Genomic DNA, 22,919 nt, shown 5'->3' with positions numbered 1-22,919 from the left:
TGATTTTCAAAAATACCCAGTAACTGTCATGTTTTAGCCAGCAAGTCATGTTTCAGGTCGCTTTGACTAATTGTATATCATTTATTTGCATTTATGTTTCTTTTATTTATCATGTATATTTTTCTTTGTATTTATTGCTATGTGAAAAAGGCATAGGGTTATGTCTCATGTGCTTTGTGTACCCTTTGGGCCACCTGCTAATCACTGCCAGGAATGGCTCTCCACTTTATTTATGGGAGAGACTTCGTGGAGGTTTATTACGAATGTGCCAGGGAGTGGAGTGTTTCTTGTGTTTTTCTGTATCTTGATACTGCTTTTCATTATTTCTGGATTTTTGAACCTGTGCTCCATTTTTTGACAGCGATTTTTGGATTTTGTATTGGGACTTGGTTAATCTGTATTATCTTGCCCTTTTCAGGCAATTCCTTTATGTTCTTTGGAGCTTTGTGTTTGCACAGCCTTTGAGGAAATAAACCTTTTATTTTTATGAAGATTTTTCTCAGCCATTTGGATTACTACAGTAGTTGGGGTTTTGCTGGTATTTTAGTGGGAAATTATTTAAAGTATTTTTGAGCTTGTGCTTTAGGTATTTTCAAGTCATGATAGTAAGTGGGGCAGCTACCCAATAAACAGAGGATGATGAAAGAAAACACATACACACATGGTCAATAAACAACAATAAAAAAGAAAGAACAGTTAAAAGGCTAAAAATAGTAAAACTGAATAAAGGCTAAAAGAAGCTGTAAAGCTTCTAAACCTCATCACACTAAGTGACTTTTCCACTGATTTTCTGTCGTAGCTTCATTATCATAATCACCTCAAGTTAGGGTGGGCTTCTGTGTGTATAAACGATGACAGGCAATTAAAATCATCTCGAAATACAATACATACAATGCAGACGCATGGAAAAAAGAGAAAAAGGTGTTTTGTAATCTGAAAACAGAAAAAAAACTTGTCTGTCTAAAGTCTCATGTTTATAGTACCATAACAAAATAGATAAAAGAAAAAAAAACTCAGTTAAGATACAAAAATACTATAATGAAGAAAAGATAAAAATATACAAAAGACAAAATACAAAATGATATAATACAGAGAAATCTAAGCAATGTAAAATACAAAAAGACAGGACAGCCCAAAATCCAAAAAGCCAAGTGACAGAAAATCAAATAAGACTAAACTTATTTCATTATTATTAGGTCCTCTTTCTGACATCTAGCTTTGTGTTTTGAGTAACAGTTAATATTATTTATTGTATCATTATGCTGCTGCTGGAGAATGTGAATTTCCCATTGGGATTAATAAAGTATCTATCTATCTATCTATCTATCTATCTATCTATCTATCTATCTATCTATCTATCTATCTATCTATCTATCTATCTATCTATCTATCTATCTATCTATCTATCTATCTATCTATCAATTCCTGTCTGCATGCCAAAACTGCTTAAACTACTAGTCTTTTTTTTCATCTGTGCAATCTTAGCAAAATCATAACTGCATCTGACTCTCTCTTTCTGTGGCTCTTATTTTACCCTAATGACACTATGTCCAAATCCCCTACCCAGTTTAAGCTAATATGCTGAAATTGAGCAGGCTGCAGACATCCAGAGCTCCACAATCCAGGAGCTTCACTGAACAGCCAATTAGATTGCACATTTATGTCACTTGGTTTACTTGACAGTCATCATTAGCCGAGTCAAATAACCATCCCCTAACCGTAATCTTAACCATAGTGTAACTGGATGTATCCCATAACATCACTGGCATATAATGCAAGTGACAGCCTCCTCAATGACAGCTAAAACCCTATTGAATCTACCACTTGTTGACCAGTGTTAGTGAAATTAGTATTTTAAATAACAAAATGTTATGATCACTGTTACTAATAGCTCTACCTGATAGACATCCTTTTTTTCAAGAACCTTGAGGGAGCCTCGTCATGTAATCAGATCAGTTCAGCATGGCAAGACTGAGTAATATGACACTGTAACTATCTTAAGTAAGTTAGAATAATTTTTGTAACACAGTCAAGAAACATACCAGTTGCACTTATCAGCATACAGGTAAATGGTATATTCCTTTAAAACACCTACATCTTAATATTATCTTAAGATAACCAAATAGTTCTACAGATGAAGTGTCTTCAGCACACATTTGTATCTGAAAGGAAGCTTCTTATTTATGAATTTTATTGATAACAAAATAAATAGAATTATTATGATTATCTTATCATTCCCTTGGTAAATTCCTGGGTACAAATGGTTCAGAATGTCTATAGTTTAGAGATACTTTACAAATTCAGAAAAAAAGTATTTCCCTTACAACCAGTCACTCATTGCTTTATTTTCAACTAGCTAAGTTTCTTGGCCACAAGCATTGCAAGAGAATGTTACAGGCTACCTCCCATGGTACCAACTTCTTTTTCTCCTGCTGTCGATCTATCTCTTTAGAGTGAAGGCCACAACCTATGATGATACGGCCTACTGACTGCTTAATGTCCATGAATGCCTATGCTGACATACAGAGACATACAGAGACACTTCCAATTTGTACATTTTTAATTCTATTTCTATCTCGTTCACTCTGATATGTATTTCATGTCCTTTGTCAATCTCGTATCACTATTGCTTCTGGAAGCATCTTGGAGGTCAATAAATGCATTCACTCACACATACACATACAAACTTATGTAAATTCCCACAATCCTGCACACACATACACACTGTTATTGTTTAGCCTCTGAAAAAATAACACTGTCATTCAGTTGCTTATAATACTTTAATACTTAAGATTGTCTTACAAAATTTGAAATTCCACAAAGAAACCGAGTATTTAAATGAAATGTCAATCTACTTTTATGCAGAGGATTATGTAAATTGTCCTGCAGTGTTACTTCAGACAGAGGAAAGCACTGAAACTCATCAAACCTCTGAATTTGTCCTTGGGGTCCAGCTCTTTACAGAAACCACAAATGTGAGAAGAACAAGCAGTAAATCTTGTCAGAAAACCAGAAAGAATCACAATGCTATCTTCATTTTTGATGTAGCGCCAACAAATTTCCCTGTAAAGTATGTGCTTGGCATGAACAGTGAATGTTGTCTTTGTGAGTCTTTGTCAGTTTTATCCAACTGTTTACTGACTTGCAGTTCATGGACGAAGAAATTCAAAAGTTGCCCTTGAAGAGTGATACCTGGTCATGGCAGTGTTTGCAGGGCAAGGGCTTTGCAAGGTACTGACAATAAGAACAAAATTGACTGTTGATACTGATAGTTTTTCCTTTGCAAAAGACTGAATACCACTAGGGCATTGGTAATGCATTTATTCAAAGCATGTGTCACAGGAGCAGTTACTTTAGATGAACACCAGAATGTCAGTAAAGAAGAAAAAGTAACTTAAGAGATGTTCACCAGAATGCTAAAGGGCAAAAAAGGAGGTCCACTGTATTATCTCTGAATGGTAAAGGGTAGAAAGGAGGTCCAATTTATTATCTCTGGAACTCAGCTGTATAAAGGGGGTTCTGGAGTACTAAAATGTTTCCTGCCTCATAGAATGTGACATTTGGAACTCAGGATTGCAAAACTGCACAAGGGTGCTAGAAATAATTATAGGTGGGTGGCATAAAGACTTCTGGACACACTCAGAATAATAGCTGGTTGAGTCAGTAGGTGAGTAAAAGCAAGGGGAAGACAGAAAGAAGGAGGATATATGGAGAGTGTTACTGAGAAAGGCAAGTGTTGTAGCTACCACAACAGGCAGACAGGGGTTTACCCGAAGAATGTACCCAAGAATGACTACCTGGGTACTGATTTGTCTTAAAAACTGGGGAGGCAAAAAAATTCAACATACAATCTAAATAATAAAGATGCCAGAGCCATTCTTCAAAGGGATGCCATAGGGGAACCATTTTTGGTTCCCAAAAGACCCATCTACATGAAGGTTCCAGAAAGAACTTTTATTTATTTAGATCCATATCTGGCTCCGTAAAATAAATAACTACAAACAGATGTGAAATACCAATGTGTCATGATTTTAAAGGGACTCTTGCTGCATACAGTAACATAGGCAAAGTCCAGATTTCCTTAATCTGTTAGTGGCATGCTAGGTAGCCTACCATACATTAAAGATTTCATTTTTTTAAACAAATTAGGACATTTTTAGAAGCACAAAAAAAAAAATTAACATATACAAATAACCCTTCCCTGAATGAAATGGTGCTTTGTCAGGCAATTGATCTGTGAGGAACTAACAACCTAGTGTGATGGACAAGCAGGACTGGGGAAAGGAGCTTGCATGGGGCAATACTTCCCTGGGGATGACAGAGGGCAGCCCCCCTGGCTTGCTGTGGTGCCATGGGGTTGGAGCATGGAAGCTCCAACACTGACAGGGTCCGTGGCCACTACCAAGGAGCGCAAGAGGAACAGCTGAGCCCTCCTCAGCAGGACTGCTGCCACAGCTGGAAGTGCTGCTGGAAGAATATCACTGGACACCTGGAGCACTTCCAGGTGCCCTATAAAAGGAAATGCCTCTCGCCATTCAGGAAACCAGAGTCAGGAGGAAGGGGTCAAAGTTTGACGGAGGAGTGGAGGTGGAAGGAAGAGATAGAGAGGAGACAAGGAGAAGAAAATGACTGTGTATTGGTGCCTTAGTGTTGTGTACTGTTTGTACTAGGCTGCAGTGGGGAGCGAGGGAAAGTGCTTCCCCACATAAATAATAAATGTCAGTGTTGCAGAGACTTGTGCCTGTGACTGTTGTGTTGGGTGTTTGGGGAACTGTGCGCCCCCGGGTCTTCACACTAGTGAAGAACCATATAGTGCCACTAAAGAACTAGTATTTGTAAGGGTGTTCATAATAATTCATTTTGACTAAATTCAAGAGCTTATCACTGGCAACGTGTATTGCTTAAATTTAGAGACTCGTCTTTGGTATCAAAACAATTAGCAGCAGGTGATCGTAGACATGCCTTTATTATTGTAAGCATTAAAAAACTCAGATGTACTTGAGAAGCCTGGTCTTTGATACTCAGAGTGGAGGTTTTGAATATTTACTGAAAGACACTGCAGGCTGCTTTGGCATTCTTTTTTTCATTTTTGATTTATAAGAAATATTTAGGCTATTCAGAAAAACAGGGATGATGCAAATTCTTTGCTTCAAACTTGTTTTCATAGTGCTTCTTTATTCATTAAACAAAAACAACAACAACAATAATAATAATAATAATAATCCTCTAAATAGAGCAGGATACGAGGCACATACATGGTAGAATTAAACTAAATGATCAACATGTCAACCTAACTGTAACACTAGGCTTTGAAGACATTGCTGCTAAAGACTGGTTTCATTCAAAGTCAAAATATAAGCCTCTCCCAGATGGGCTTACTTTTAAACTTGCATTAAAACCTCACTCTCCATTGCTTATTACTATCTTTGAATTAATTGATGGCACTCCTCATGTTCGTTATTTGCTAGATGTTCTCTACAGTTTGCATGTTTTTTGAGAGACTCACTGACATCATGCATTGAATAGATGGTGCATACGCTTGTGTGGACACAGTAAACAGGAATCATGGGTCAATGTTTAAAGATTAATATTATTTTTCTACACAATTTGATCAGATTTTGTGATTATATTGGTCTAATAAATTTATTTTAGGGACAGACTAAGCAGACTGCATTGAGGATTGATGGTGTTGGATGCCAAGTACAGACCGCATTGAAAAACGTATTTTCAGAAAAATCTGTGCTACATTCTACAAGTCTGGGAAGATTCAAGAATATCGGTGGAGAATTTCAAAGGAGGGAATTTCTAGGAGCCCCAGGACCTCACCTCACGTAGAATTCACACTAAAACATGGTGTACGGACAAAAGCGGAAATGTGCGTATGCACAAAAAAATCCAAATGCAAAAATCTGTGAAAACGTCAACTTCCATGTTCTTCTGCTCCATAAATCCCGGTAAGTGTGAAAAGTAACGCACATGCACGTGCCTGCTGCCACTCCCCAACTCCTCCCAGAATTACGCCTCTTTGAATATGCAAATCAATATAAATAGCCCTTAAGTTCAGCGTTCTGTGAAAAGGCATTGGCAAAAGCATAGGGGAAAATAGAAGAATTTCAGCGAATACCAAGTGGAGGCAAGGAAAAATCTACTATTTGTTGGTTTAAACAGTGGTATATACAACAAAAGGAAGTTGATCAAGTGACATGGAGTGTCGGAGAAACTCGAAAGCTCAAGTTCACAAAGTCGCACAGTGCCCGAAATAAAAAAGAAGTTGTCAGATATCAAAGTCAAGGCAAGTTGTAGCCCACCGTCTGAGTGGCATATGAAAGCTTATTAGGGTACAGAGAAAAGAAAAAAAAATAGGGACACAGTTGGAAAAAAGTTGAAATGTCAACTTTAATCTTGAAATTTCCACTTTATCACATAGTTAATTTTGTCATTAAAGTAGAACATCATAAACTTCATCTTAAAATCTTTTCATTTACTAGTTCCTCAAATCCCATCGTAACCAAAGTAGCACGTTAAATGCTTTGTTTTGTATGTGTTCTTCTATGTGCTCTATGTGTGTGAATCACAATGTGCTTCTTAAACGGGCTTTCTCTTCCTCCGACAGGACACAGAATCCATTACATTCGTGATATTACAGCTCTCTGAATAATTTAAATATTGAGATGTACACTTGATATCATTTTCATGATGATAGGAATTAAAGCATGTTATTAAACATGGAGACATGGTGGCGCAGTGATAGTGACGAGCTGGCTCCCCATCCAGAGATTGTTCCTGCCTACCACAAGATGCTTGCTGCGCTGTGCGCAACCTTCAATGAAATAATTTATTGCAGCAGCCAGCTCGTCGCTAGTGCTGTGACACCATGTCCTCACATGTTTAATTATTTACAATATAGATTATTTAAATGAAGTTAACATTTTATCTGTATAATGTAATAAACATATTTTGCTGCATCTTAAATATTGATATCGTCATCATATGTAAATACGCGCTTTATAAAGTGGCGCAGGTTGCGTAATATTATAACTGTATCTCAAGTTTACAGTGAGGTAATTGTACTTATAAGTACAAACAGTTCTACAAGGAGCACTTGATGAACTGATTGAGTGCGTTTATAGTTCTTGGGATGAAAATTTTTTTGAACCGCGATGTCAGGATAGGAAAGGCTCTGAAGCGTTTGCCGTGTGAGAGCAGTTCAATAGACAGCATGGCTGAGGCAGCATGTGCTTAATGCTGTATAACGATAATTCTCTTTCTGATTAGCTGCTGTACAGCTGTGATTCCACACTCAGATGCAGTGATATAAATACTCCGAGTGGTGCAGTGAGAGTAATATGGAAAAACATGATCTGCTGTGGCAACCCCTAACGGGAGCAGCTGAAAAAAGAAGAAGAAGGTGCAGTGAGAGTAACAACACTAAAGCAGCTATGGTATTTGGAATAGTTTGGCCATTCCGTGGACCATTATATTGTTATAGGTTCATTACAATCAGATGCCTTAAACTAATAAACAATATGCGGTTAATTTCAGTGTATTTATTAAGCAGCGTCAGGGATGTGGATGTAAAAAAGAAAGGGAAACCACACTGGAACAAAGCACTGCTTTGACGCTGGGTGCCGCCAGTTTGCAAAACCGAGCGGAGAACTTGCATACACCAAGGATTGAGCTAGCGTGAAAATGTGCATGGCTTTATGCCAAGTTTAGGTTTTATACATCGCAATTTGGAGCATTTATATATGAGGTCCCTGGTTTTTAGTAGACCTCAGAAAGACAGTGTAACAGTTGGAGAGATACCTGCATGTTACATGAGGGGGGAAACAACATGAGAGTAGCAGTGTCCAGTTTCTAGTGTGTATTTGTTTTAATAGGAGGCATTTCTTGTGACTCATAACAGCAGGAAATTATGACTGATGCATTAGGCTTTATTAAATTATGAAGTTACAATTTGTCATTGTTATGCTGAACTGTTACTTGATGTATGCTTCAGTCAATCTATCTCAGTATTCATTACAATAAACTGTGATCATTTATATTAGGTAGAATGCCTAGAGGGGGCTGGGCGGTCTCATAGCCTGGAACCCCTGCAGATTTAGTTTTTTTCTCCAGCCGTCTGGAGTTTTTTTTTTTTTGTTTTGTTTTTTCTGTCCTACCTGACTATCGGACCTTAGTTTTATTCTATGTTAATTAGTATTGCCTAATTTTATTTTTATATTTTGCCTTTTTTCTCTTTCTTCATCCTGTAAAGCACTTTGAGCTACATCATTTGTATGAAAATGTGCTATATAAATAAATATTGTTGTTGTTGTTATATGTTTATGGTTTATGGTGCTGCTTTGGTAAAATGATGATTTTGCTCTCACCATCATTGTAGGCTGACAGATCAGGTACAGCTCCACATCTTGTTTGAACTTTTCCACTGATTTTTATCGGTGAGATCTTTCATTTAACACTGCTCTTAGATTAGGAGGGTGTTGCCCCAAAAAAGTTTAGGATGGGTATGCAATTAACCACATCTCTCCCCATAGATGGCACTTATAATTATAGTGGCTCCATGTCAGTGTATGGTGACAAAACAACTTATCTTAAGTAATGATCCTATCTTATGCTTATTCCTAATTATAATTAACAGATATGAGTGATCCAGACTAATTTTAAATATTATAAAAAAGAAAGATTAGTGTTAGTTAAATTGTAACTAACTGTCTTTGATGTTAGTTTTCTAAAGCTAAGTTCTATAGAGAATTTGTTCAGAAAATGTTATAATTCAACCAATTCCTTTATAAGTTATTAGTTCATCATACTGCACACATCAAACAGAATGCTGCTCATTAGAGCAACTTGTTTAAACTGTAAATCAAAATTGCTGAAAGAACAAAGGTATACATATTTGGGGCAATTTCTTATTGGACCTCAGAATCTTCACCTAATGACATATGTCTTCTTTACTGAATTTTAAAACCAGCATTCTTATATTCAGATGGGGAAGAATTGAACTTCACTTGTTTATTGCTACATGAGCACATTAAAAGAGCAGGGACACCCTATACTGTACAGCCTCATCCATCTGGACAATGAATATGCAGGTCAAGGATTCCTAAATTATAATCAACAGGCTTTCTAATGACATCATAATTACAACAAGGTATGTGACAATAATAATTGTCATCAGCAGAATTTAGAACTATATTTATTTTCAGCATAACTGATTGCTTCTTAACCAAGCTATATTATCTTTCTAATTGCAAAGTCCAACAAAATTATAGTTCTCGAAAATGAGAACAAATAGTTATAGCAAAGGTAAAAGACTATTTCTTTACATGACCTTACCTGCTCATTGTCAGTCCTTGGCGTGACACCCAGACACATAATTGAGCTTAACAAAACATTTCACACACACTCATACACATAGGTCACAGCACTTGCTAATCAATGATTAAACAATCAATTTAAATAATCAATATATTTCAAAATACTTTCATGTAATCAGTCTCACACTATTTTTCTCATGTTGCCATATTAGTGTGTCCTTGGTGTCATGTTTTCATGGCATCTCTGTCTTGCTTGGCTGTAACATCCTGATTTGTAGTATGAAACGCCTCATATTCCATATTGACATGTTACTCATACTTAAGATTTTTCCAAAGCAACAACATTAAACATTGAAACAATATTTTAATTTTATTAAAAATGAATTTGTAATACACACATCAAGAATGGCTTACTTGTTCTGGTGCTTGGATCCCTGAAGATGTGCATGGTATTGTTCGATGGAGTTGAGGACCACATTGCAGACATGACACGAGTAACTGCTTCGAAGAACTGTGAAAAATGTGAAGACAATGGCAATAAGAGGAGTCTTTCACTACCAAATGAATAATGAAAGTCAGTTCTAACTTTTTCTATTTCCAATAAATTTATACCCTCTCCTATAAATACAGCATACTGTACATCACATTACCATATTCTTTCCCATCCCTTTTAATTTGCTTTCCGTTCAAAAGAATGTGGACAGAATATTGTAAGCTGAACAGACCAGGCCACCATATCAGCAATATTCCCCATGGAAAGGCTTGGGTGATTGCATGCTAAGTGAGTGATACAATCTTTCCTGATAAACAATTAGAATTTTAGTCCATTTTATGACTTTTAGGGTCATGAACAACTGGAGTTTACCCAGACTGAAATGGGCAAAAGGCAGGAATCAGCCATAGATATCATTCCAGTGAATCACTAATTACCCTTAGGAATACACACCTACTTATTCACATTAAGGAATTTTGCAACTGCCAGTCAGTTGACACTGTCCAAACATCACTGACCAAAAAATTCACATTATGGCACAAATGAACTAAAAGACGTTGTTCCTACCCTATAAGTGCAATCCTAAATAGTCAAATCTCTGAGCACAGTAAAAATAATCATTTATTTAGAAAAAAAATAAGAGGGAGAGAGGGAGCAAGTGCTCTCAAATTGTTACTCTATATTGGATGCAGTTGAAGTGAGTTGAGACAATGATGGATGGGTGTTCTGTCAAGGATTTGTTTTTCTGTGTGTGTATATGGCTGATGCATTGCCCTACAAGGGACTAAGAAGAAGAAGAAGAAACTAGCAGCTGGAGCCAGGTATGTTGTCATGCTAGGAGCTTAAATGGATTGCCACAAGACCAAAGTAATAAAGTTAATTACTCCATGTTAATGGAAATATGAAAAGACCAACAGGATCATTCAATATGATGGACATGTGGCAGCAGGGAGGCCACACTAAGTGTGGATCCTCTGCTATGCGTTATTTTGTGTATACAACCAGGAAGTGAGCTCTGGGCTGGAAGACTTACAGCACACCAGGAATTCATGAACCTGAAAATGGTATTGGGGATTACTCTAAAAGTCATTCCAAAGGCTTACAGCTTTGATTTTAGGAGTCCATGTGGTAGTGGGAAGATAAGTCGACCAGCTACCCCACTAGACAGACTGGGAGCTATTTGCGATAAGTAGGCCCGGAAAGGTATCAGGATTTGTTATTTACTGTTCCCTTTATAGTTTTGATTACTACTAATCCTCCCCATCTGTGTTATTAATAATGAGTGGGACCTTTTTGCTGTCACAATTTCAGCTGTGGGTTCAAAGTGGGCTGAAGAGCACCCCTTAGTGTTCAAACTATATGTCCATACAGTGTGACATCTGGAATCTGATGGACAATATGTATGATTGTGGGAAGAAAACATTTGGAGCCACCATCTATCATGCCGTTGTGCCTCTGAAATAAGCACAAGCTCTAAAAATGTGAAGCACTTTTTATGAAGCTAAGCTAAAAACAAACAACAGTTACTTTATAAAGGCCTCTCTGTAATGAGTGCCATCTCAAGATGTTTTACAAAAATACAGACATAATAGAATTGTTTGCATGCATTTTACCCATTTAGAGCACAGGCGGGTGAAGACAATTGTTTGTGGTCACAGAGTTTGATGAAGGGAGCGAGTAGTGATGAACAAAACAGACAATTTTCAAGTTGCATACAGTATCACAAAACTGACACTAAAATGGATCTTGCAGCCAGTTTTGCAAATTTGAATTGGAAATCTCACTAAAAAGAGTTATTTGGAGGTTCTAAACTTTCTTTAGGAGTGGAATATAAGGAATATTAATCATATTTTTTGATCATATTTCTGTGTTTAGCTGTGTTTTTTTATGCAACTGTGCAAAGCATGTAATCCGTCACTAACAATAAAATAATTTTTATTTTAACACCTGTTGTTAGCATTGATGTGGAGTAGAGCAATGTGTTTTTAAAAAAATGTGACATGCTGCCTATTTTCCATACCAATTGTGACCGCTGCTGCAGGGGGATGAGGTGGCCCTTAAGAAACCCCCTATTAAACAGTTTTTCAATGGAAAAGAAACTTTCAGTGCCTCTTTGCGGGAGCAGCTACCTTCTTGCTGGCTTGCCACACAACGTGCTTCTTGCGCAGGGCTACAAATATTTTAAAGATTGAGCTGCGGCTGTCCTGAGGTCTCTCACTCTCCTGTCTCTCTTCGCCCAGACTCCCTCCGCTCCGGCCCACTGGATCCCCTTAATGAAGTCATTGTGTTCTTTTGAGCAGGAGACTGGGCCGATGCATCACGTTTGACAGCTGTTCCTTGTGAAGCCAGATCTCCTCTGTAAGAGACTTGTGTTTGTAACTGGCAAAACAGCAATAAAGTTTCTACTCCTTGGAAAACCTGTGGAACTCTCCTGTACAACTTTGTGACCAAAGCTTGACAAGTGGTACCAGAAGTGGGGAGTTTTGAAGCCGGGGATCTCACAGTCGGGTGGTGTAAGCCTGCTTGAATGCAAACTCCAAGGAGCTGTCAGCTTGCTGCAAGTGTGCAAAATCTGTCTGCTCACTAGCCGATTCCTCTGGGGAGGCCGGGGCAGCGGCCGCCTCCAAAAAGGCAGAAGGACCAGGCTCCAAGGAGTCCCCTCACTGAAGAGATCGGGTTCAATTTCCAGGCCAGTACCCCGCTCAATTTTGTTAGCCACCAGCCCCTCCCTTCCCTCCAAAGCTTCTGGGAGAGTTGGCGATGGTGCTTCGAAGTCAACCAAGACCCTAGGAAGCAAGGTATTCCTCTTCCCCACCAGCAAGGGCAAGGGGCAGGAATCAGATATAGCAGCCCAGACTTTAAAGTTTCGTCACTTATACTTCAAAGGAAGCAACACAGTCTCATAGTTCTTAACATCTCCATGAACACAGCCTATGCTCACTTGCGCTGTGCCAGAGGATGGAGTCTCTCACAGCCAGTTATGTCAACACCTCCTGGGGTTCATGCCACTCTTTCAAGAGATTAACATGTAAAACCTGCACGGGTCTCCGTCTGCCAGGTATCCTGACTTTGTAATTCAGCGGCCCCATATGTTCCTCAATGATAGCAGGATCCTGCCATTTCACGAGGAACTTGTGAAGATCAGAAGGAATCAGAACCAGGATGCGATCGCCAGGCTTAAATTCCCGATGTTTGCTCCACTTATCATAATGGCATTTATATATGCTAAAAAGAACCATTGTGCACTTTACTGTATCTTCTCCACCACAAAAATCTTCCTACATAGGAACACCCTAACCTGCCATCACCTAACAACCTCCCTTTCCTTTTTTCTTGATTCCTGCTGAAGAGGTTAAGAATATGTTACAGAAATGTTTTTTCCCTTGCAAAATGTTCTGTTATTTTTGAGAAACAAAAATATATATAACAAGAGTCTTTTTAGGACTTTTTGCAATTTCTCTAAAAGAAATTCTTCACTTCGAGGGTAACAATGCTCTGTCTCATTTAATGCGTTAATTGCCCTTTTTTGCCATTATCATTGGAATATTGTCTAAGTAGTACTTCAGAGGGTGCAATAAACACAGTCTGTTTCAACTCTGCTTTAAGACAGACAGAGGGTTTTAAATGATCAACAGAAGTTGGGATACCTGTGAAAATTGCTTGCTTCAGCTTGCAAGGCTTAATTTACTTATTTGCTGCAGAACATCTGTCGGTTGTAACCTATTAGTTGTTACCTCAAGAAGGCCCATTTGTAATACTCTGAAATTCCCTTTTTTCAGTTTTTGGTAACTTTAAATTTAAACCTCTGGCAGTTTACTGCTTATCTTTTCACCATTTTAGCTTCTTCATTGCATTTCAACTCATTACATTTGAAGAAAAACTAGAAAAACTGAGGTGTTCTAAACCTTTTGACTGGTAATGTATTTTAAACTAAAACATTTATGTTTTGTTTTCATATACATTATAACTATTAAAGCTAAAACTAAGTGTGGTTAAGGAGATATTATGGATCTTAATTTTGTGAAACAATCAGCTAGAACTGTAGACATTATGGGTTTGAAAACAATATTTGTTTAATGTTAGTAGAAGCATAGAGATATGTTCTATTAAAACAAGCAAAATGCAAAATGAAATTCTGAATGTCATGTCATACACGTGCATATGGGAGGCAGCTTAAGGGTCTAAATGAGAGTAATTCCACGGCAGACCAGGGGTGGCGGAATGCGCTGATCTTTTTTCTCACTTTTCTACAGACCGTTAACAGGAAATCCTGTCTGGCCCTCATGACATCACTTCCGAGCCTTCTGATGATGTCACTTCTGGGCCTTCTGATGATGTCACTTCCGGTTCCAACCCTTCTGAGAACATCACTTCTGTGTGGAACCTATGAACCAAGAGCCTTCCGGTTCCGGTCCTTTTGAAGATGTCACCTCTGTGCCTGAGCCTATGGAAGAGGACCCTTCTGCTTCTGCCCTGAATGACCTCACTTCCCTTACTGGCCTTTAAAGCCGCCATATTTACCCTAACTGACCAATTCTGTTTTGGACTCCATACTGAGCACATCAGTGTGAACAATTTATCCATTTGCAGCCAGGAAATATGATACGGATGGCTGCCCCAAACCTTTTTATGACTCTTGCGTCTGTTTTTTGTGACAATATGAACAATTTTATAAGATGCTCGTATTTCTGATTATTTGTGCATCAGAAAACTAACATAACGTAATACAAAATAGTTAATTTTTTAGGCCTAGGGGTTTATATTTCTCCTTTCCTTCTCTAGGCCTGGTCTTTTTGAGGGTGCAGTCCAAATTGGACTCGAATTTCGGAACGAGGCTTACTTTGAGTGTTTGGGAATTCTTAACAGGCTAGTGCTAATAAGGACTATTGTTTGCTAACACGTTTTCTGCTGTGGGCAGTGCATTAATAGAAAGACTACATCTGCAAACAGGTAAGGAAAGAACCCCTACAGGGCATAAGCAGTTGTACTGGAAACTCCATAAAGCATTAAAGACCTCTAATTTGGAGAGTTAATAGTGTTGAACTGTAGAGGGTTAGAATTAAGGAGGCTTCAATGACTTCTGTGGTGATGGAGTCAAGCCATTGTAGCTGAGACTCAGGAAACAGATGTGTTAAATGAAGGATTTGCAGGAAGTGTTGAAGATCTGAGCCCCCTAGTACAGATGAATGGTAAGTTCACATATAAAATGTGGTAGCACACTTATTTTTGTCTTTTTTTATCTTTGGGCAGGATGTTTTAAGGAGCCACTCGGCCATATACATCTGGGGGCAGTCCATGTGTTATGTAAGCAGAGCCGATCAACACTGGACTTTCAGTTCTACCCGAGTCTCTCATTTACCTGATTTCAGAAAAAGTATCTGTTCCATTTAAAAACATTTTGTTGCCTTCCAGACATAAGAGTGCTTTCTCCCATTTTATCAGATGTTCAAAGCATCTTAATTAAAACTATGTTTGCTCCTGTAAAAAATGCTGTAAAACAAGATGGGTAAGCAGATGGATTGCAGATTACGGGGTTACGGCACAATCTGTTGTGCAGCTAGCTTCTCAGTCTGAAAACACCAGGTCCTGTAAGAAGATGATTAATTGTATCTATTTCTGTTGATAAGGCACTTTCTTATATGAGGTTGTTTTTCCCCAACATTATAGTGTTGAACACACTTGACAGCTGTACAACATTTTTTAATAAAAGCCTATTACAATTTCCCCTTATTAATTCTAGTTAATTAAACTGAAAGTCTGGCAACAGCTTTTCATTGCATGAAAAGCTGTTAAAGAGGTTTTATGGTGACATTTGATGAGAAATCTACAGTATTGTCACTGAGAAATACAATACTGACAGATCTGGAATTTCTGCTGCAGATGATTAATCATATGGCTCTATGCTATGTGATAAACCCATATTTATTTGCTTCTGTAAAGGTCGCCTTCACATTCTCTACAGCAATATTTCTGAAATATACATATTTTTCCACAAGTAATAAAAGCCCTAATCTAAAATTTCAGAGTGAACTGACAGTCTTACAATAAGGAAAAATTATCACGCTAGTTCCACTCGACTTCAGAGGAAATTTCCCTGATAGTTGTGTTCTTACTAAAGGGCGGCATGGAGGCACAGTGGGTTGTGCTGCTACCTTACAACTCCAGGAATCTGGGTTTAAATCCCAGCCTGGAAACCATCCAAGTGAAGTTTGTATGCTCTTCCTGCATCAGTATTGTTTTTCTCTGGATACTGGAGATCCTCTCACATTTCAAAGACATTCATGTTAGGTTGACTGGTGACTCTAAGTGTGTGACCAACAACGGACTTGCACTGCATCAAGAGACAGACTTTGGCTCCTCATTACTCTGTAAATAATTTAAAGGGAGTTAAAGGATTAACAGATGTGTCTCAGATTTTTTCCTTTCAAAAGTCAAAAAAGCAAATAATCTATATGACTTTAAGGCTAGGAGTGGCAAATAGTTTTAAAAGGCAAATTAGAAGAACAGCTAGATGCAACTGTGTTCCATTGATTATACGAGGGGTGTTCAACTATAAACAGGAATTTTCATGCTCTGTTCTTATAAAGAGTGTAAGGTAGATGTGACTCATTGGACAAACACGCATATATGAACTTGTCGTTAATAGTGCTAGCTGCTCTTTCCTCCCTTCCTGTCAGTTGAAATCAACACGTTGGAGCAGAAGGTACAAAATAGTGTTGCGCAGCAAATTATTATTCAATTTTTGACAAATGAAGGAGTCATTGAGTCATTCCATCTCATATTTATTAGAGACTTAAAAATAAGTTTGAGGATAAGTGTCTCTCTCAGTCTAGAGTGTATTATTGGTGCAAGTCCTTCAGAGAGGGACAATCATCTCTTCCATCCACAGCCGAATGAGGAGGTTACTGACGCTGTGCAAGAATGGGTCAACATGCAGTCCATAGACTTGTACTCTTCTGGGATTAAGAAGCTTCCTGAGCGCTGGAACAAGGGTATTGCAGTGGCTGGAGACTACATAGAAAAATAATGTGTAAGCCGTTTCATTGTATTCAATAAAGTGTAGCTCATATATTCCTGTTAATATCTGAATGCCCCTTGTATAAAAGATAAGGCAATTCAAACTTGTACTGAGGAAGCAAGCAAAAAAAAAAAAAAAAACAGAAAAGAAATTTTTGATCAACTTTTCTTTATTCAGGGCAATGCAGGCCAGTTTTAAATATGGCTGGCAAGACACATACATTCAAACCATGTCACCCTAACAATGTATGGCATCAATGCAAACCATTCCAAAATGGTGACACATGATGACATCGCAGACAAAAAAAAAATGAAGTGCTGCATTTATTGATCATGATGTATTCAGGCCTACATTAATAATAAGAAGTAATACAGAACAATAATTTTTGTTCTTTGTTACATCTTAAGGATTTACACTGAGTAACAGAGGCACTCACTTTTATGTCATGACCTTGAATTCCAGCTGGAGTTTCTTCTAATTGGAGATATAATATTATTACCGTAATAGATCAGGGTGAATCGTATTGACCAGTATGGGAATTATCAGTACACATTCATTAACAGCTGCATTTTCTTAAACCTTGAGCTGTGGCCAACTCTTTGCTCTTACAGATATCCACTTACTCTATCTATATTTATTGCAATACACAGACCCCTTATTTATTTTTTGTGGAAGGATATTTAGTTTTGTAATATATTACAGCCAATTCAATCTTTAGAAGTTTCCAAATTTTGATTCAATTTACAGTATGTTGTTTTTACTAACCTACAATAAGATTGTGTCTTTGTTTAATTATATGTTTTGATTTTTATATATTTTGTAATTTCACTCCACTACCTTCTTTGTTATCTATTTACATTTTTTTTAATTCCTTGTATTTTACCCGGTCTCTTTTTCAATTTTTATCTAATCAAACCTTCTGATGTATCCTATTAAAAACCACCTGTTGGCCTCAGTGTGGTGTGAGGCATTAGATAGCTGTCCTGCTTATGTTACTCAGTTCCTTTTTTAGTGAGTTTTACTCCCTTTGGAAGCTTGTTGGTCTTTTCTCTTTTTTGGTTTATTGACTATTTTTGGTTTTCAGTTTGTCTTTTGAGTTTGTAGATTTCTTTTGCAAATTAATGTTTAGTATTCTCTTCAGTGCCATCTTCAGAACTGGGCAAACACTCTTTAACATAGAAAAGTGCAAAGTGCTACACAATGGCAAAATGAATGAGAGTTATAAGTACAAGATGGGACACACTGTCATATAGGTAGCACCCTCTAAAAAGGATTTAGGGGTTCACATTGATATATAATTCATGTAAGCAATAAGCAGAAGCATTCAAAAAGGCAAATAAAATGTTAGGTTATATTATCCATCCATCCATTATCCTACCTGCTATATCCTAACTACAGGGTCACGGGGATCTGCTGGAGCCAATCCCAGCCAACACAGGGAAGGAAACAAACCCTGGGCAGGGCACCAGCCCACTGCAGGGCACACACACCAAGCACACACTAGGGCCAATTTAGAATCGCCAATGCACCTAACCTGCATGTCTTTGGACTGTGGGAGGAAACTGGAGTACCCGGAGGAAACCCAAGCAGACACAGGGAGATCATGCAAACTCCATGAAGGGAGGACCCGGGAAGCGAACCCGGGTCCCCTAACTGCGGGACAGCAGCGCTTCCCACTGCACCACCGTGCCGCCCATGTTATATTATAAAGACTTGAATATACAAATCAAGGAATGAAACTAGTGAGGCCACTGTAGCAGCATTTGAACCTGTGCAAAGGAGAGCAACCAAGTGCATCCCAGAATTTAAGGACATACTCTGACAGAGTCGGAGAATTAAACCTGTTTAGCCTCAAGCAGAGGAGACTGTGTGGGGAGCTAATCAAAGTCTTGAAATCCTCAAAAAGCATTGATAAAATGAAACCAGTTGAATTTCTTTGCCTAAATAGCTAATTGCATACTTCAAGGACACCAGTGGAAATTATGGTGAAGTACATTTAGGACTGCGGCCAGGAAGCATTTCTTTACTCAAAGAGTTGTGGGAATCTGGAACAAACTACCAAGACATGTAGCTGAAGCAGAAACCAACTTTAAGAAGTACCTGGATGACACAGTAGGACAGCTTAGCTATTAGCCAATCAGACAAGCTTGATGGACTGAACGGTCTTTACTCATTTGTCAGATTTTGTATGTTTTTAACACCTAGTAATAGGTGTTGCATGTATAAAATAATAAAAAAGAAGAAATCAACAAAAAGGTACATTTATGAGGCAAGCAGGAAAAAATAGATAATATGCGACATATGTAAAATATCGATTTCAGAAGACAACTGCAAAGTATTAAGATGAGATCTCAATGGTGTGATCTGAGAAGCTGCAAGTGCAAATGTATAGACAGAGTATCCGATAGGGATGCCACAGAGCAGAAGGAATGTTCATGAGAACACATTAAAAGGGACAGCCATTTATATGAGCTCTCAATGCTTCTTTTTGCAGCTGCTTAATCATGACCAATCTATTAGTCATAACTTATTTGGAGGAGAGTCGTAGGAGAGGATCATATTTGATTTGCAGTGAGGGCTTCTGACCAGACTACCAAGGTGGGCATCTATGTGTCAGGGAGTGGGAAGAGTCCTGCAATACATGCACTTTTAGAGTTTACTTAAAGAAGCATTTGTACAATTTTTTAACTGGGACTGTCATAGAGGCATCCTCACAGGTGGTACAGCGGTAGTGCTGCTGCTTTGCAGTAAGGAGACTGTGGAAGATTGTGGGTTCGGTTCCTCCCTGTGTTGATAGCGCTTTGAGTACTAAGAAAAGTGCTATATAAATGTAATAAATTATTATTATATGCAGCGTTTAAGACTCTACAAGTGTCCAACAATGATCTCTCATGTCCATTCACAGTAAAATGCCCAGACTCCATAGCATCAGATGCCAGGCTGTACCGGCTGTGGTGAATAAATAAATAAAAGATTATACGTCTCACTGTCTGGCTGAAGTGGGTAGCACTGCACACAGCAGGTGGTGCAACTGTTCCTTTTGCTACTGAACAACTAGATGACCCCATTGTGAGGTAAGAAGTAAAGTAGAAGGAATGAATAAATATCAGTTTTATTTGTTGCACACCATTTCTGACTTCAAAACCATTTTGTTGTTGTGACCCATTAACTGCAATAGCCATTAAAAAGAAGACAAATGCAACTCTTTTGCTGAAAAATGACAACTTTATGAAGAATTAAATTAAAAATCTTTTTTTTTTTTAAATTTTACTAGAACAAAGAAGAAATAGTCAGAAGGATATAGAAGAAAGGAATAAAGAAGAAGAAATACAGATTACTGTTTTAGATATCACACTTTAGAAACATTCTAATGATTTATCTGTAACTATGGAATTAGTATTTATTAAACTTTTGTTTTCTCATAATTTAATCTTACCCTTCTTAGGGTCTTTGAGAACCAGTCCATGACAACCATTAGACTGGCACGGAAGTCCCCCTTGAAGAATCACCCATTGCGAGACACTATTCAAACAATATGCAACATTTTACCACTGAATACAACAGTGAGTCACGACTCTGCTCAGCACAAAAGGTGGCAGCTTGCAACCAAAAATGGGCCCATTGTTTCTACTGATCTATGAATTAGACTATTCTACGTTACTAATAAGCAGAGGATTTTCACGAGCCTGTAATTCTACAATGTTGGCCTCTCAATATGCAAAGTCTAGTGTGACTACGATTTACACTTCAAATAGAAATAACAAATTGCTGTGCACCCCTATGCCCAAAAGTAAGAAGTCAAACAGCAACAAGCTAAACAAAATGTAGAAAAACAAAACAAAGCAAAAATATCCTATGATTTATATTTTAGCACTAAAACATTTACTGTTACTTCAGGCTGTTCTACAAGGCATGATGTAAAAAAACCTCCTAATAAATTATGACTATGGTTCTACTCAGACATTATATATGCAGTGGCAGGATATGGGTGCAGTCAAGATGGTACCAAGTTAGAAAGGAGTGGAGAAAGACAGTCAACAGAAAAGCAACCTTCTGTACTGGAGAAGCTCATAAAAATAGAAATGTGGGCCTGCAACCATTAGAGGGTCGTGTGCCTTAAACGGGTTTTGAGTCTCTGCAATTGATGAATCCCCCTAAAAGTAATTATCCTGTGAGAACAAAATTGTTTGACAGGTTAGGACCAAAGATTCCACAGACTGGCAGGTGGCAGCACAGACTACCCATTCAAAAATTCATTGGAGATCTAGGGCCTTGAGAGAAGGGGGGGTCTATGGGTATGGATGTTCCAGAAAATGGTTCAGGGGATTGCCCCAGAAGTAGCCCTGGAATGGTGTGCAGGAGAAAGAAGGACAGGAAGACAGACAGCAAGATAGAGGGAATGTGAACAGGAATATTTTTTTCCTTCACCTTTTGGTATCAAAACTCAAAAATGTCAAATTGGCTATCTCACATGGCACTTTAATATATTTTTATTAAGGACACAATGGTATTACTGAGATTATTGTGAGCACAAGAAAACTAGGACATAATACATAACTGAGAGGACAATCAAATTTGAGGCAATAGAAATGGAAAGGAAAAAAAAAGCAAGGGTCAAAGTCATAAAGCGTTCATAACCAAAATACAAAATCCTAATGCTAGGACATACTTGAAAATAAAGCAAATTATCATTAAGGTTTTGGAATGTTGTTAAATCCACCAGGGTATAAAGCAGTGTGCAATCACTTTCATATTTATACTGTCACATCCAATGACATCTTCATTGGCAACAATCATGGTCATATGACAGTAACCAAGATGGCACTGTGTAAACAAAAAAAATATATAACTATCATAAAAATTAGTTTGTGAATTTAAAATCAAACATGAAACTAATGTCATAAATTAAATCCTCACATATCCAACCCTTAATTATGGTAAAAACATACATATACTTGAAAAAGTAACTAATATTACATCTATCCATAATTATCTAAGGCATATCACCTCTTGTCATTAGCCAAATTATAATGCCTTGTTCATCTGACAATTTTCAGATTTGTTATCTGTGATAATAATTGTTATAATAACTAGTTATAATAAAGCTTTTAATAGTATGTGATTTTAATTTTCATAGATTACAATAGATAAACAATGTGATCCACAAGCAAGGGAATTTATGAATCTTGTATATTTCTTTGATCTCAGTCAGCATGTTTCGAATCAATATACAAGGGTGGACACATATTGCATTTAGTAGTCATAGTGAAGGAATTTTGCATTAATGTGACAAAGATTCCAGAAATTTGCATTTTAGATCATTACTGGGTTTTTTAGTTTTTTTGGAAATAACCATAACTGTAAACAGAACTAAAGAGAAACACGCTGGTAAGAGAAGTTATTTTGATGCAGTGGCTGTGTCCATATTTTTAGGATAATTATTAGTTACTAGCAAAATACCCGCGCTTCGCAGCGAAAGAGTAGTGTGTTTTGAAAAAGTAAAGGAAACATTTTAAAAATAATGTAACATGATTGTCAATGTAATTGTGTTGTCATTGTTATGAGTGTTGCTGTCATATATATATACATATACATATACACATATATTATATATATATATATATATATATATATATATATATATATATATATATATATATATACACACACATATATTATATTATATATATATATATATATATATATATATATATATACACACACACACACACACACACATATATTATATATATATATATATATATATATATATATATATATATATATATATATACAGATATATCATATATATATATATACATATATTATATATACATATACACATATATTTTATATATATATATATATATATATATATATATATATATATATATATATATATATATACATACATACATATACACACATACATGCACTTACAATAACATAGAAATCAATATAAACAACATTAACATCATTATCATATGAGAATATGAAGTAATATATAAGAAGCACATTTCATATAAATATAAATTATTAAACAGTAAAATCTTCTTCTATAATTTGCTACCGTGGCTATTCGTTTGTC

General features: G+C 37.1%; 1 protein-coding gene across 4 annotated transcripts in view; it reads right to left on the bottom strand.

Moving 5' to 3' along the window:
- Window positions 1-22,919, bottom strand: part of zgc:171482 (zinc finger protein) — a 581,354-nt gene that overhangs the window by 177,808 nt on the left and 380,627 nt on the right. For all 4 annotated transcript variants that reach the window (XR_007934136.1, XR_007934135.1, XR_007934137.1 and 1 more), the window contains one exon: window positions 9,735-9,831. Coding sequence is in view for 1 of the 4 variants with exons in the window: in XM_051922949.1 (XP_051778909.1) it covers window positions 9,735-9,831 (97 nt within the window). In the remaining 3 variants the exon portion in view is untranslated. The remainder of the gene's footprint in view (window positions 1-9,734; window positions 9,832-22,919) is intronic.

The sequence above is a fragment of the Erpetoichthys calabaricus genome, chromosome 2, assembly GCF_900747795.2.
Source record: "Erpetoichthys calabaricus chromosome 2, fErpCal1.3, whole genome shotgun sequence".
Classification (NCBI taxonomy): Eukaryota; Metazoa; Chordata; class Cladistia; order Polypteriformes; family Polypteridae; genus Erpetoichthys; species Erpetoichthys calabaricus.
The sequence above is the reverse complement of the archived record's forward strand: the minus strand, read 5'-3'. Positions and strand labels throughout refer to the sequence as shown.